At 60.6% G+C, this 16,204-nt stretch overlaps 2 protein-coding genes across 2 annotated transcripts; both read left to right on the top strand.

The window, feature by feature from the left end:
• The first annotated feature begins 4,198 nt into the window (after positions 1 to 4,198).
• On the top strand, positions 4,199 to 5,477 carry LOC148593242 (interferon-inducible GTPase 5-like). The gene has a single exon (XM_088531481.1). It carries the CDS (start codon positions 4,199 to 4,201, stop codon positions 5,459 to 5,461), a length of 1,263 nt encoding a protein of 420 aa, XP_088387607.1. The 3' UTR covers positions 5,462 to 5,477.
• A 1,510-nt stretch (positions 5,478 to 6,987) lies between these two features.
• Positions 6,988 to 13,973, top strand: LOC148593243 (maestro heat-like repeat-containing protein family member 7). Its single transcript, XM_088531482.1, is given in 19 exon segments — positions 6,988 to 7,135; positions 7,247 to 7,317; positions 7,519 to 7,641; positions 7,883 to 7,962; positions 8,260 to 8,383; positions 8,586 to 8,672; positions 8,962 to 9,111; positions 9,298 to 9,481; positions 9,819 to 9,928; positions 10,318 to 10,467; positions 10,655 to 10,809; positions 10,977 to 11,124; positions 11,212 to 11,399; positions 11,632 to 11,713; positions 11,943 to 12,077; positions 12,802 to 12,978; positions 13,245 to 13,445; positions 13,572 to 13,673; positions 13,758 to 13,973. Coding segments are annotated over 19 exon segments (2,631 nt in total).
• The last annotated feature ends 2,231 nt before the right edge of the window (positions 13,974 to 16,204 follow it).

Below are 16,204 nucleotides of genomic sequence, written 5' to 3' on the forward strand. Positions count from 1 at the left end.
TTCTCACTTGGCAGATCCTCCAGGAAGGTTTGCAGCAGTCTGGGGCCATCGAACATGAAGCTGAAACCATCCCTGCAAACAAGAAACACCTGTGGGGAGCTTATGCCCAGGCACGTCAGGTTCTTTTCACAGTCCTGCCTGATCTTATCCAGGACTGCCCTCTCATCATACTGCTGTGGCCGGCTCCCCGTAGCTCCGTTCCCTTTAGCCTTCAGGATTCCCTCGTCATCATAGAGTCTTCGCTCATTGCTCACGTCCTGATCCACCTTGGAGCGCACGAAGTAGAAGTGTTTCCTCTGAGCCTGAATGGCCTTTGCAAGAATGGCTGCGTTGTGTGAGAAGCGGCCGGAGGAGATGATGATGAAGAAGTCATAGCGGTTGAATTTCACCGCCTCAAGGTAGGTGTCTGGCTTGAAATTGGGAGTCCCAATGCCAGGCAGGTCCCAGAAGGTCACATTGCAGTACTCGGGATGAGCGTATGGGATGCACTCCTTTGTTGTCTCCGTCACCCCAATCTCGGCTGCACCCTTCTCGCAGTCCTCCAGGCTACGCACCGCGTTGATGAAAGAAGATTTCCCAGAGCCTGAGTCCCCTGTTACTGCAATGTGGAGCTGGATCTTTTCTTCATCATCCAGGATCTCCTGCGCCTTTGCAGCTGCTGCTGGGAGGTCTCCTTTTGCAGCTGCTGCCCTTATCTCTTCCATGTCTTCCTCCGAAATGTGGGGAAGGAACTCCCATTCCAAGTCTGCATCAGCGCTGGCCATGTTGGGTGCAGCGGGTGTGGGTGCAGACAGCCTGGAAGCAGAGCACAGTCTTTCACTTTCGGTTTGCAGCAGCAGAAAGAGGAAATCCGCACAGGCTTGAGTCACGTGCAGAGCCAGGGCACTAAAGCGACCTGTCCCCACCTCAGCCTCTCTCAGCCCCTGAGACCCCCTAGCAGAGCCCCTGGAGTCACCCTGCAGAGAGCCAGAGTGCTTCTTGCCCTGGTAACCAGCTGCTGTAGCAGCCAGCACGTGCTCTGCGAGTTAGGACAGCTGCTTCCAGAAACCTTGTGAGTCCGAACCCTCCTTCTGCCCCGGGAGTCATGTAGGAAAGCCCTGATCCAAGACAACAGCGCGGTTTTGGAGTGCCGCCAGGAGAGCGCACTGACAAGTCATGCAAAGAGAAACGATGGTCACCAGGAAGCGCAAAGCGTCCCGAAGGATCCAGAAGCAGCAGCCTGGGGGTGGCAGCAACAGCAAGAACAAATCTGGAAGCCAGTGACTCAGGGCTGGGGACATGGAGAAGCCCAGTAAAACTGCCCCGGAGTGGGACCATCTCTCCAGCCACCAGGGAGCCCAGGAAGCAGAGAAGAGCTCATAGAAACCCTGACCAGGAGCAAGCACAACACAGCAGGAATCGCCATGAATACTGATATCACCTGCTTTGGCCACCGCGTCCTGGTCTCCTCACACTCAGACACCCCAGGGCAGCCCCAGCCCTTGTGTAGGCTGGGCTTGTTTCCAACACAGGTGAAGCTGGGGGCACCTCTGATTAGAGCCCAGGTGGGATCTAACCAATGCCCTGCCGGAATCACACATGTTCCCTGCAAGGACACACGTGTCTTCCAAGGCGACTGAAGACCCATAGAAAGCAACACCTTCAAGGTCATAGCAAGAAGTGGACAGGCGGGAGTGGGAGGACACTAATGTCCTTTCCCCTATGTGATCATCTGCACCATCCATTCCCACCACCCGCCCCTTGGACACTGGCATTCTGCTCTCCTTCCCCTCACAGAAAAATCACCTCTCCTGTGTTGAGGATGCAGCCCAGCCCCTCGCTCCCTCACACCTCAGCAGCAGTACCTGGCTCCTGAGCAGGGGTCCTAAGGGGGCTCTCACACCTCCAGACAGCGGCTGAGGAGGAACTGAAGGCTCCTGGCTGCCAGTACCAGCTCTGTGCTCCTGCTCTGCCACTCTGTCCGAATTTCAAAGGTCAGGCCAGCTTGACGTGCAGCCCAGAGGGATCGGGTTTCTTTCCCAGAAAGGACCAGGTTGGCAGCCTGGAAGGAGAGGACCACTTTCACTTTTCCCTGGCAGCAGCTGAAAGGGCAATACGGCACAAGGCTTGTGCTGTCTTCATGACATGGATGACCTCCAGCTCGGCTGTGCTTGCACTGTATCATTAGTGCAAAATGGGGAAGACAGCCTTTGTCAGGAAGCCCTGCTCTTACACAACATCTAAGCAATGGCAACGTGGCAGCAGGAGCACTGGTGCCTTGATGAGGGCAAAGATCTGAGTTGCTGCTCTGGTCCAAGTTTCATTCCTCCCCTCATGAAGAACAAAGGAGCACTTCTCTCTCAACAGATCTAGGAGAATCTAGGAGATCTAGGTTCAGATCTAGGAGATTCACAGAATCACAGAATGGCTGAGGTTGGAAGGGACCTCTAGAGATCATCTAGTCCAACCCCCTGCTCCAGCAGGGACACCTAGAGCACATGGAACAGGGTGGCATCCAGGCGGGTTTGAAATTTATAATATATGTCGAGACTTCCGTGCTGATTTTTCTAAGCGTATTTATTTTATTATTTGTCATGGTTACGTAGCAGCACCCAGGAGCTCTCTCTGTGTTATGGGCTGTCCCCATGACACCCATGAGGCACATGGGGAGCAGAGAGTCCTGCTTAGCGTGGAGCTGTGGGAGTCCCAGAGGAAGGTGAGTGTCCAGGGGAGGGAAGAACGGCGCACAGCAAGGGCATCACGCAGCTCCTGAGGACCCCATGGCTTTAGCCAACAAGGCAGTACCACGTCATGGCCCAGCTGGGACGCGGCTGTTTTGTTGGTAGCTGGGAGTCAGTTTTGGGGAAAGCACACAGCAGCTGCTGGGGCAGCCAGGCAGAGGGTCAGAGTCAGCACTGAGGACAGGGGATGCATCTGGCCAGACCTGGGTTAGATTCTGGGATTCACATCCCAGAGCATCGTGTTTCTCCAGCCCTCTGTCCTTGAAAGCTCCCCGCGATCCTGTCACACAGTTGGTGCTGAGATCCCCATGTGGCGCTTTTGAGTCCTCCCTTCTAAAGGCTTCTGCTGAATATGTTCAGCAGCAGCAGCAGAAAGTTTCCGCAAAAGGCAGAATGTGCAGCAGGAAGCAGTATGTGCAGACACCAGAACACGACTCTGCATTCAGCAGGTACTCTGCAAAGGAGGCAATAAAACGTTGTCTCCATCATGCCGATATCAGCTGCACCCTTCTCAAAGTCCTCCAAGCCATGCACGGCATTGGTGAAAGATGATTCCCCGGAGCCTGAGTCGCCGGTCACAGCGACTTAGAGCTGGATCTTTCCTTCACTAATCAGGGTATCCTGTGCCTTTGCAGCTGCTGCTGAGAGGTCTCCTTTTGTGACTGCAGCTCTTATCACATCCACATTCCTTCACAAATGTGGAGAAGATCAGGAGTGCTGAATGAAGGGGTCTGGTGCAGAAAGAACCGGGTGGGGTGATCTAAGAGGAACTAAAGGTGCCTCTAGGCAGAGGGAGCTGGGAGGCACAAATGCCTCAAAGGAGGCATCAGGGCTGGGTACAAAGCTGAAGCCAGGGAAGAGAAGGGAGCTCCAAGATTTGGGGTGCCCCCAGTGGATCCACCCTGCTGACAGTATTAAAATTGCCTGGACTTCTCCATGTCCCCAGCTCTGAGTCACTGGCTTCCAGATTTGTTCTTGCTGTTGCTGCCACCCCCAGGCTGCTGCTTCTGGATCCTTCGGGAAGCTTTGCGCTTCCTGGTGACCATCGTTTCTCTTTGCATGACTTGTCAGTGCGCTCTCCTGGCGGCACTCCAAAACTGCGCTGTTGTCTTGGATCAGTGCTTTCCTACATGACTCCCGGGGCAGAAGGAGGGTTCGGATTCACAAGGTTTCTGGAAGCAGCTGTCCTAACTCGCAGAGCACGTGCTGGCTGCTACAGCAGCTGGTTACCAGGGCAAGAAGCACTCTGGCTCCCTGCAGGGTCACTCCAGAGGCTCTGCTAGGGGGTCTCAGGGCCTGAGAGAGGCTGAGGTGGGGACAGGTCGCTTTGGTGTCCTGGCTCTGCACGTGACTCAAGCCTGTGCGGATTTCCTCTTTCTGCTGCTGCAAACCGAAAGTGAAAGACTGTGCTCTGCTTCCAGGCTGTCTGCACCCACACCCGCTGCACCCAACATGGCCAGCACTGACGCAGACTTGGAATGGGAGTTCCTTCCCCACATTTCGGAGGAAGACATGGAAGAGATAAGGGCAGCAGCTGCAAAAGGAGACCTCCCAGCAGCAGCTGCAAAGGCGCGGAGATCCTGGATGATGAAGAAAAGATCCAGCTCCACATTGCCGTAACAGGGGACTCAGGCTCTGGGAAATCTTCTTTCATCAACGCTGTGCGTAGCCTGGAGGACTGTGAGGAGGGTGCAGCTGCGATTGGGGTGACGGAGACAACGACGGAGTGCATCCCATACGCTCATCCCGAGTACTGCAATGTGACCTTCTGGGACCTGCCTGGCATTGGGACTCCCAATTTCAAGCCAGACACCTACCTTGAGGCAGTGAAATTCAACCGCTATGACTTCTTCATCATCATCTCCTCCGACCGCTTCTCACACAACGCAGCCATTCTTGCAAAGGCCATTCAGGCTCAGAGGAAACATTTCTACTTCGTGCGCTCCAAGGTGGATCAGGACGTGAGCAATGAGCGAAGACTCTATGATGATGAGGGAATCCTGAAGGCTAAAGGGAACGGAGCTACGGGGAGCCGGCCACGGCAGTATGATGAGAGGGCAGTCCTGGATAAGATCAGGCAGGACTGTGAAAAGAACCTGACGTGCCTGGGCATAAGCTCCCCACAAGTGTTTCTTGTCTGCAGGGATGGTTTCAGCTTCATGTTCGATGGCCCCAGACTGCTGCAAACCTTCCTGGAGGATCTGCCAAGTGAGAAGGAATTCATCTTCCTAAAGTCCCTGGCCAATACTTCAGAGGAGGTACTGAGAAAGAAGAAGGAGATGCTGATGACGCATGTCTGGCTCAAAAGCCTTACATCAGGTGGCGTTTCTGCTATTCCCATCCCTATTCTCTCTACTGCTGTTGATATTACAATTTTGGTGACATCCCTGCAAGAGTTTTGCCGGACCTTTGGTCTGGCTGAGGAATCCCTGCAGAAACTAGCAAGGCAGGTGAAGAAGCCGGTGGAGGAGCTGAAGGCTGTCATAAAGTCTCCCCTGCTTCACGAAATATCCAAGGATGTTGTAATAAAGCTGTTGACCAAGAGCTTGGGAGGTGCTGCAAAATATTCTCTCCTTCTCATGAAAAATATTCCAGAGTTCTTGCCAGTGATAGGCTCCGTGGTAGCTGCAGGAATTTCTTTCCCCGTCACATTTGTTATGTTGAAGAATTTTCTCGCTGATGCCGCTGATGATGCTGAACGTGTTCTGCAAAAGGCTTTAGAGGGAATAACTCGGAAATGACAGATATAATTCCTCACACAGTTTCTCTGATGTCTGCAGTGCTGCACGAATCAATGCCAGACTCAAAAAGCAGTATCTTTAGAGTCATTTAATTCCATTTTTTAAAAACTAGACCTGTGTACTACATGCTTTCCTAATCAGCAGCCTGAGGAGGACAAGAAGCTGAAAAAAGAAGTATGTTGATTTGTTTGTTTTGGTTCTGCTCTCAGTGACCTGTCCATGAAGCTTGATGATGATGCTTTGCAGCTCACTTGTGCAGCAGCATGTTTTTGGTGGGTTGCAAATGAAATGCAAGTTCTGGGGACTTCACTACTGGGGCACCCACCCCACCAGGTCCCAGCCTTGGCTGCCACATAAAATTTTTTTTGCATCCTGTTGTTTGATTCCTGTCTCCTTTTTCATGCCACATAGAGAAGGGTGTAGGGGCAAGCGGGAGCCCTCTGGGTTACCCCTTCTTCGTATACGCAGCCCTCAACACACTGGGTGCACAGGGCCTCTCTGGCTGCACAAGCCTGCAGGTAAAGGCCTTTCTTGGAGAAGCTTTGTGAGGGATCATCTCATGAGAACATCTCCAGAGGTGCCCTCCACCATTTGGTCCTGCTGTGGCTGGGGTGGCAATGGGGAAAGCGGAGCTTGGGCTCCTGCTTGCACCTGAGCCTGAGGTTTAGGGTTCCCTCCACCCCATCGATTCTGCCTTTACCCAACCCAGGCTGGTGGTGCCTGGGAGCTCTGAGTCCTCTTTCTCCCCCTGCTCCCAAAGTGCGAGTGCTGAATGAAGGTGTCTGGTGGGGAAAGAAATTGAAATGGAGGGATGGGGAGAGAAGGGGCACAAAACTTGCCACGAGAGGCACCAGGGAGCTTCAAAGAGCCCAGTGGGGTGATCTAGGAGGCACTAAAGGTGCCTCTAAGCAGAGGGAGTTGGGGGGCACAAGCACGTGAAAGGAGGGATCGAGGGTGGGCCCAAAGATGAAGCTGGGACGGTGAAGGGAGCTCCCAGATTTGGGGTGCCCCCAGTGGATCCACACTGATGACAGTACTAAAATTGCAGCCAGCAGCCCGATAACGCTGTTATTAATGTGACTTTGCTGGTTGATCCCCATTTCGAGAGCACCCGGCTGCCCCGTGCGAACCTGCCCTGCCCTGGGCGGCCCAGGGCCCCTCTGTGACCTCCCTGCCATGTCACTGCCCTGCCCCGCGGGGACAAGGGCCCCTCTGTCACCTCCCTGCCATGTCACTGCGGTCGCTGCGGCCCCCGCAGTGCGCGGGAGGACGGCGAAGGGAGCGGACGGGAGCGCGCGGAGTAGCCCCGAGCGCATCCTGATCATATCCCTGCGAGCCCCCGGCAGCCTTGTGTCACCAAGGCATTTCCTCAAGGGTTCCTTGAGCCACCCGCTGCCCATCCGGGTGAGCGGAACGGGGACGGGGGGTTCCTGGGGGTGCTGGGAGAGGGGAGAGCGCCCCAGGGTGGGGGGAGGTCCTGGGAATGGAGCCCCTCATGCTGCCCCCGACCCGTCCTGTCCTGCAGGATGGAGCACAGGTGCCCCCCGAGCCGCACACGGGTGGCCTGGGCAGACGAGGAGGAGGAGGATGTGGAGAGGTTGTCCCTGTCCTCCTCGGAGAGCAGCTGCGAGGTGCTGCCCTACAGCGTCTGCGTGCCCGAGCTGCTGGGAAGACGTGAGCACCGGGGCAGGGCCAGGGGCTGCCCTGGGGCTGCCGCAGCCTCCGCGCGGGGCCGCCCCACTCCACAGAGCCACTGCAGCTCCGCTGCCTCTCTTTGCCCCGCAGACCCCGGCATGTCCCGCAGGGAGGCAGAAGCCCTGGACTGCTGGGAGGCCTTTTTCCGAAGCCGGAGCAAGGTAGCGGGGCTCACTTCCCTGTGCTCGGTGCAGGCATCTCCTGGGGTGCCACAGCCAAGTGCTGCTCCCTCAGGGCATCTCCTGGGGTCCCGCAGGGCCGACCTGCTCCCTCGCAGGCGGCTCCTGGGGTCTGTGCTCCCGCCGGCCCTGCCTCTGCCCCTCTCCGCACCTCTCATCCCTCTCTCTCCTCCCTGGCGCCAGGATGTGGGGCAGAAGCTGCAGTTTCTCTCTGCCGTGCGCACCCTCTGCGAGGCTTCTCGCGCCGATGGCCCGACGTGGGCGGCGCTCCACTTCTGCAGAGCGGAGCTGGCCCAGAGACTCCAGGTGAGGGGGCTGCTAGCGGGGCGCTGCGTGACGCTAAGGACACGCGTGGGGACGCGTGGGGCGCTGCCCTCCACGTGGGCACAGAGCTTCCCTGCGCGCGGCTCCAGGAGCCCCCGGGAGCGAGGCCCGTCCAGCGGGGCCGGCACAACCAGGGGGCTCTGCTGCCCTGGGGGCTGCCCCGGCCCACAAGGCTCCTCGCGGGCGCTGGCAGCTCCCGGGCCCATCGCGCCTGTCCCTGCAGATGCTGCTGTGCCAAGAGTCCACCGAGCGTCTGGACACGGCCGTGAGGCAGCAAGTGATGCTCACCGTGGTGGCCATGAGGTACCGAGGGGCCCCGCTTGGCTGAGGTGTCCCCGCTGTCCGGCCCCGAAGACACCTGGCCCAGGGCTCTGCTGGGCACCTGCTCCTGCCGCCCTGGTTCTCATGGCGGGTGCTCAGGGCTCTGGGGACAGGGACCGGCTGCCTCCAGGCTTCTCCCCAGAGTGCAGGGCCCTGAGCCAGGGTGCGGGCGTGAGGAGGGGCCTGCGGGCTGCCCACCTGGCCCGGGGCTGCCCCCGCCAGCTCTGCAGGCCCCTGTGGCAGCAGGCAGAGCTCAGGGACACCCTGCTCTCCTTGCAGCCGAGCGGGCCTGCACCTCTCGGGCCGCGTGCACGGGAGGCTCCTCAACGCCTGCTTCCGCAGCGTGCTCTGCCTTCCTGCCGCGGAGGACATGGCCGAGCTCGAGGCTTCCCTCTACTCCCAGGTAGGCACAGGGCAGCTGCGGGAGCAGGGCAGCCACGCGGGCTGCCCCACGCGCAGCAGCTCCTGGGGTCCGGCCTCGGCCTGGCCACGGCCACGCTCTGCGTGTCCCCCTGGGCAAAGGCAAAGGCAAAGCGAGGGCAGCCACTCTCCTGGGCCTCGCGGGACGGGGCAAGGAGCGCCACAGCCCTGTGTGCTCCTTGCAGACCCTGGCTGCTCTGGACAGCATGCTGCAGGTGCTGGCCCTCAGGCATCCCACCTCGGGCCTCCAGGAGCTGCAGCTCATCTTCCAGGTCAGCCTTTGGCTCTGAGGTGCTGGGGCTCCGCGGACCCTTCCTGGCCCCAGGGGAGCGCGCGGGGCCTCATGCAGGGCCCCTCTTCCTGCCCGCTGTGGGCAGGGAATGGGCTCCGTGGGGCAGCAGGGCCCCGCGGTGCTCTAGTTCCTGCTGCCTCCACGGCGCTGCTGCCATCGCCGGGGAGAGCCCTGCGTGGCGCCGCTCGGCCCCACGGCTCCCCGCGGCTGCCCTGGTGCCACGGCTGCTGGCAGCCGCCCTGTCCTCGCGGCGCCCGCACACGTGGCAGGGCTCGCAGGGCACCGCAGCAGCTGGTCTCCTGCAGGCCCTGCTGCCCTTCACCGACTCGGCGCGAGCGGCCGTGCGCCACAGAGCCGTGGGGCGCATTGCAGGGCTCACGGAGCTGCTGCTCAACTACTACCCCTTGCTGAAGGGCCAGGTAGGAGCCCCCGGTGCCGGCCCCTGGAGACCCCCCTTGCCCTGGGCAGCTGCTGGGCAGCCAGGGCCTGCAGGCCCCTAGCGAGCCCTGGCTGCCTCGCGCTGCAGCCCTGAGTGCACGGGGCCGGCCGCGCTCTGCTCCCCCCGCGGCCCCTCGCGGCGCTGCCAGCGCTGCCTCCTCCGCCAGGTCCGCTCGCGCGGCTCCAGGAGCAGGGACAGCAGCCCGGGCAGCTGCAGGAAGCGCCGCTTCCTCGTCATGGGCAAGCTGGTGGGCTGTCTCGCCCTGTGCTGCACCCACGAGGACGAGGGCACCAGGCGCGGGGCTGCCCAAGCCCTTGCTGACCTGCACAAGTTCCTGCTGCAGCAGAGAGGTAGGAGACTCTCCCCAGGGCTGCCACCTCACACCTACGGGCACCGCGGCCAGGCCAGGCCGGGCCCTGCACGGCCTCAGCCACACACAGGAGCAGAAACACCCTCCCACGCAGCTGCAGCCTGGGCCGGCCCTTGGCCTCCTCCTCTCCTGCTTGCCCATGGCCTGCAAGGCTTCAGCAGCCCCTCTTCCTGCTCAGCCTGCCCTCCTGCTTCACACCACAAAGGCCCAGCCAACCCATGGTATTCTCCAAAGCAAGATGCCCTCGCCAACCACGGGTGCCACCTCCAGCTCCCGGTGCTTCCTGCTGACTGTCCTGTGCGTCCCCTCCTGTCCAGGCAGGGAAGTGAGTCAGGACAGCCCAGCGCAGCTGCAGCTCAAGAGGGAGTGGGAAATCGCCAACGTCTTTTGGCGATCAGAGTCCCTCAGCGCTGTTGACGTGATCCTGGTAAGGAGCGCGTCCCCTTGCCAAGTGTGAGGACTCGTGGTCGTGGGGGTCAGCATGAGGTTGTGTGAAGAGCGGGATCAGTGGGGCCAACAGGGCCTTGCAGTCACTGGGCGGAGCGCTGGCACTGTCCCTGCACAGGGACCAAGGCAGGGCTTCCCTCCTGGCTCTCAGCCCCCTCTGGTTCCCTCAGGGTCAGCACATGGGCGCCCCACACCCCTCCTCAGTGCTGTCCCCCAGCTCAGCACAGCCCCGGCCTGTGGGTCTCCTGCTGTCGCTGGGCCAGCTCTGCCCCATCTCTCTGCAGGGCCACTCTGGCCGCTCCGGAAAGCACTGCCCTCGGGGCCCTCAGTGCAACGCGTCTCTCTTGCCTGCCCTCTGGTCTCCCCTAGATGTTCAAGAGCTACCTGAAGCCCCCTGAGAGGACAGACCTCTTCATCGTGGCCATCTGGGGCATGACCACCTCCACCAACTTCGACACGCGCACAGCCACGCGCGTGCTGGACGTGCTGGTGCAGGACTGTGCCTACCAGCTGGAGCACGTAAGCAGCCTGCGCCGGGGCAGCGCGGGCCTGGAGCCCTGCAGGGGGGGTGTCTGCCCCACAAATGCAGGTGTCCCAGGACTGCTGGAGGCCAGCGCGGGGCAAGGGAAGCAGGGGCAAGAGGGAGCTCCGTGGGGAGATGGCCGCGCTCTGCCTGCAGCCCCACTAACGCCTGTGTTGCCTGCAGGTGCCAGACATCGTGAGCTGCATGGGCAGCACCCTCATGTCCGTCACAGACGGGTCTGCCCAGCGCAGCCTTCACAGGGCCCTGCTCGAACTGACCACCATCTACCCCCATGAGATGGTCACGGGCCTCCTGCGCCATTCCCCTTCTTGCATGGGGTAAGGGGCCCAGCGGAGCCGAGGCCTGAGCCCCGGTTCCTTCAGAGCTTGTGCCAAGGCTCTCGGGTGCCTGCTGGCCAGCAGGGCTGGTGGCCACCCCAGGCCCTCGGCCCAGCTCACGTGGCTGCGCCCGAGGCACGTGGTGACACAGCGCTCTGGGCCTGCAGTGCTGCCATCGTCATGTGGAGGGTCATGGTGTCCGAGGCCTCTCCTGCGCAGGAGGTGCTCCGGGAGCTCCTCAGCGTGCTGCAAGACTGGCCAGCGAGCAACAGCCTGGCCTCCAGCCAGCAGCAGAAAGGCATCTCCTGCTTGGCCGTGAGTGTCTGCACAGGGCTGTGCCAGCTACCAGGCCACCCCTGTGCCAGCGCGCCGGCCACACCGGAGGCTCCGTGTGTTCTGCAGGCAACGCGGGCGCTGCACGAGATCCTGCGGCAGCCCAGCTGCCCGCAGCAGCTGGAAGCCATCTTCCCGCAGCTCTTCTTGGCGCTGCTCTGCGGGGTGTCCTTCAGCAGCGCTCTGACGCCGCAGGAGGTCGACACCTTCTTGAAGGAATGGCACCAGGAACAGCTCACTCCCACCAGCCCCTTCAGGTGCTCCACACGCGCCGTCTCCATCGGGGCCCTGGGGGCGTTGCCCTGCAGGCTGTGGCAGCGCTGCTCTGCTGTGCTGCTTACGAGGCTCAGAGGCTGGGCAGGGAGGCCGAGGGGGACGGAGTCGCCACCTGGGTCCTGAGAGCCAGCACAGGGGAGGGAGTTTGCTGGAGACAAGGGGCCTTCTTCTCACTGACAGGGAGCCGGGAAGGCGCCCAAGAGCCTGGTGCAGGTGCCTCTTCAAGCTGCTGGCACCGCTGTGCAGCAAGCAGGAGCCCTCGCAGGAGTTGCCCATCTCCGCCTTCCTCGATGAGGTAAGGCCTATGGCGAGCGCTGCCTCCCACAGGGGCCTCTAGCCCCGGCTCGTGGGTCGAGACAGGGCTGCCCTGTGCCCAGCGCTGCGGGGTGAACAGCGGTCAGCAGAGCTGGAGTCGGCACTGGGTGCCCTCCCATTACGAGTGCCCTTGAGCCCAGACCGCTTGTGCTGGGCTAACGCTCCTCGCCGCACACATTGGCATCGTCTCCATGTTGTTTGTGTTTCAGCTGCTGGCCTGTGTGGAGCTGAGGGAAGAGGACTCCGAAGACAACCTCTTCCTGGAGAACCTGCAAAGCCAGGAGCTCGTGAGGCGTGGGCAAGTCATCAGAGGCCTCATGATGCTGGCAGAGACACCTGAGATGGTGAGTGGGGGTCAGCTGCATGTGGGCTTGGGGGGCAGAGTATGTGGTGAGGAGGTGGCGAGGAGCCTGTGCGCTCCTCTCCTCCCTGCACCCCATGGCCCCCATGTGCTGTGGGTCGGTCAGGAAACCCTGCAAGTCATTCCCGGCCTTTATCTAGCAAGCTCAAGTATGTAGAGCTTCCTCCCACTATTTGGTTGAAAGACTCATGCCATGGCCACCTTGGCTGTTGGCAGGAATTACGCACTTGCCCCTCAGACTCTTTTGCTTCCTCTCCATTTATTTTCCCCATTCACCATTGCAAGAGCTTCCCAAACTAAGGCTTTGTATGCCCCCCTAAAGCACAACACAAGCCGGGTGCCTTCCAGCATGGACCTCCCCGCTTTCTTCCTTCTATTTTTCCCACTGCTGCCCCATCATAGCACCCTCCTTCCCCCTGGTTTCACCCCTGAGAGCCAATCCCTTCTTCGTTCTCTTGAGGTCCATTGCTGCTCCCTGTTGGTGCCATAGGTTTCCTTAGGAGACCTCCCCCAGGGCTTTCTGCCATAGCTATAATGTTCCTTGTCCTGAAAAAAACTTGGATGCAGGTGGTCTTGGCTGTGGCCATGGCTTCAACTACAACAGCGACTAGTGCCAAGCACAAGCGCTCCTGCTCTGGCCTCCTTGCAGTGTTTTCCCAGGTTGGTTGTCTGTTAGGTTGCCCAACGGAGATGTGTGTTTCGCACAGGCGAAAGAGATGAACGTCCTGCTGCCACTCATCATGCATCGCCTGCGGAACGCGGATGGGGATGCCCTCACGAAGGCCCTGGTCGTGCTCAGCAACGTGCTGCATTTCATGGACAGGAGAATGTCGGGCCCCATCGCTGTCCGGCTGAGCCAGCAGCTCCAGGCGCTCTTTGACCACGTAAGGGCTGCGGGGAGAGTTGGGGTCCTCGTGGCCTCTCCACAGGCCTCTGTGCAGGGTGTGAGGGAGGGCAGCAAGGGCCGCAGGAGCCGTGCCGGGCACCGGAGCCTCCTGCAGCTCTGCTCTCCCCAGCCAGGCTGCAGGAGCCCTGGGGGGCCGGGGACCCTCCTGCACTGGCTGCACATGCGGCCTCCAGCTCCTCAGCGTGGCGGCCCCGTCACAGCCGTGTGTCAGCGCATCAACCGCTGCCCTCGGCTCGCTGTGAGCTTGGAGCAGCCAGTGCTGAGGTCCTGCCCCCTCCTTCCCACCAGGAGTGCAGCCGCGTGCGCGAACTCTCCATCCGCCTCTTCGCAGCAGTGGTGGAGATGGCAGCGGGCTGTGCCAAAAGGCAGGTGGAGAGGCAGGTGCGAGGCAGCCTGCTCCTGCTGTCCTTCCACATGCACGATGAGGTGCAGAGCGTGGCCCAGGTGAGGATCTGTGAGGCGAGGGGCCCTTGCGGGAGGGCAGTGCTGACAGCCCCAGCCCCAGGAGGGGCCGCCGAGGGCTCCGTCCCTGGCCTGCAGCGGCATCTCGCGCTCTCTGCTGCTCTGCAGGCCTCTCGCGACGCTCTCCTCCGTGCGGCCAAGCTCCTCAAGTGGGAGCAGCTCCGGCGCCTCGCCGAGGAGGGCCAGACCTGGCGGATCAGCGAGTGCCTGGTAGGCAGCGCCGCCAAGGCGCCAGGCCCACGCGTGAGCAGGGCCTGACCCTGGGCTGAGCGGGGAGGGTCTTGCTCTCCCCAGGTGACAGGGGACAGCGGCCGAGCAGAAGAGCACCTGAGCCAGAGCCTGCAGTGCCTGCAGAGCGCCCAGGAGGCCCTGCGAGTAGAGGCCCTGAGGGTCCTTGGTGAGTCACGGCCCTCCTAGGGCCCTGCTGTGCCAGGGCAGCCTGGCCCCAGCCGGCACCAAGCCCCAGCCCTCCTGGCGCTGCTGGAGCCCCCGCTGCCCAGGGCACCCTAGGAGGGACCCCCATCTGCCTCTGCCCGCACCATCCCTGTCCGCACACGGGGCACTGCTGGGCTGCTTCTTGAGGCCCTGTGAGCCCTCCTTGAGCCTTCCAGGCTGGAGAAGGGCCCAGGAGAGCGCGCCTGGGCCAAGAGGGGCTGTGCTGGTGGGTGCTGCCTGGGGAGGCAGCGTTGTGATGGGCTGTCTGTGCACCTAGGGCTCGTGGGGCGGCGCCGGAAGGAGCTGGGTGAGGAGAAACTGGAGCACATCTGCAGCAGTGAGTGTGGGCAGAGGGGAGTGCGGGGTGGGTGGCGCGGGCAAGGATGGAGCCTGGGCAGAGAGCTCCAATTCCTGCCCCAGGCAAGGAGGGCTCTGCTCCTGTCCCAGCTCTGGCACGGTAGAGAGAGGACAGAGAGAGATCTGGGGGCATTGGATTTGGGGCCTTTGTGTCCAGCAAGTTTGAGCTGATCCTGTGGTCCCCTGGCCCTGAGGAGATGCAGGTGCCATGGCCCTGTCGGAAGGGATGCCCGGGCTGTCTACAGCTGTGGGGAGGGGGTTGATGCCTGTTCTTCTTCCTTCTCAGCACTTCAGTGCCTGCAGAATGACAGCAGCCCCTCGGTGCGTTCCCTGGCAGCTCAGACAATCCTCCTGCTGACACTGGGGAAGCAGCCTGCATCCCGAGGCACGCGGAGAGCCCGCTGCTCCTGGCTGCGCAGAGCGTGGAAGAGCTGTTGCCTGCCTCTGGGAGAGGGCTGCGTTTGCCGCGGGAGCTCCGCTCGCTCCTGATCCTGCCGTGCTCTGCACACTGGGCCCCACGAGGTGGCTGGCCCCTCTGAGTCCTGGTTCTGCCCATTCCACCTTCTGCTGGGCTTTCCTTCAAAGAAAATACATTTGTCCTTCCTTGTGGTTGGGTGTCATTTCTTTATGGAGACAAACGTGGGAAAACAGCTCTTCCACTCCTCTCTCATCACTGCCTCAACAGCTCCTTCCCTGCATGTCCAGCACGGGGCTATCAGCCAGTGAGGCACAAGTGGTGTCACAAGGCCAAAGACCAACCAAGAGCCTAGCACTAACCTAGCATGCACTGAGGCACAAGGGAGTTCATAACCCCCACAAGCACCTGTGAGTCTAGAACTGGCCTATCGACCTCTCAGGCACAACTGACCTCACATTCACCATTAGCGAACCAGTGTTCACCATTCGCCTTTCACGCGCTGAGGTCAACTCCAAGATCACCTAGGAGCTTGTTCTGCCATAGCAGTCTCTCTGGCCCAACTGACCTCACAGTCAGCAGCACCAGCACCTGTCCAGCATGGTCCTATCAGCCACCGAGGCACAAGGGATGTCACAAGCCTGTGTCTTTACAAATGTGTCCACATTCTTCGGTGAACCAAACCAGGGAGTACAGGCAGGGAGATCGTGCTGTGTGTATGTGATTGGGTGCAGCTGACCTCGGGAGAGAACAGGAGGGAGGCAGGGAGATCCTTATCAACAAGTGACCACAGAATGAACCTTAGTAGCGTTGGCGCAAGTGTAATGAGCTAATGCATATTAACTTTCACACTCAGGTTAACCATGAAGTTACTTTAATTAGACATGTGATGCATGACCAGGGAGGCGGAGCATATCAAGGAGCACCATTCGTTAGGCGGGCCAGGAAGTCTGTAACTTCTGAGTACCTTAGCCAGTAGGGAAAAGGAGAGGGCCTACCTTGGTCGGGAAATTAGGATAAAAAGAGGCTGTGCTCTCCTGTAGTTTGGGAGACCCCACAGTGGTATGCGCCAGTGGACTCTCCCTTTATTCAGATAAAGTTCAGGATTCCTCTGTCTCCTTTGTGGACATTTGGTTCTTGACAGCAAGACTCGTATTTCCCTTGCAGCACCCCTCTGTGGGCAGCTCCTCTGACCAGCAGTCTGGGGACTATCAGAGTCCCTTCTCCCCATGGGCTATGCTTTTGGCACGAGAAGCCCTGACCCGACGTCGCTTGGGTTTCTGACGCCTTTCCGGTTCCCAGGGCAGCAGCTTGGCCAATGTCACCTACCTCCAAAGAGAACACCAGGCCTCACTGCTGCAGCCACTCAGTGGGTACCATGTGCAGGAGGACACCTGGCACGTGGAGAAACACAGTCACCAAGGCACGACCATGAGCTCAGATGCAGCCATGCGCAGACAGGGGCTGCACACGTGGCCCCACACCCCAGCCGTGACCCCAGGACACGGCTGGGAGCAGCGTGAGAGCCCAGCGT

This window comes from Tinamus guttatus, unplaced genomic scaffold (genome assembly GCF_059628265.1).
Source record: "Tinamus guttatus ecotype Peru unplaced genomic scaffold, ASM5962826v1 Tinamus_guttatus_pri_ptg000423l, whole genome shotgun sequence".
Taxonomy (NCBI): domain Eukaryota; kingdom Metazoa; phylum Chordata; class Aves; order Tinamiformes; family Tinamidae; genus Tinamus; species Tinamus guttatus.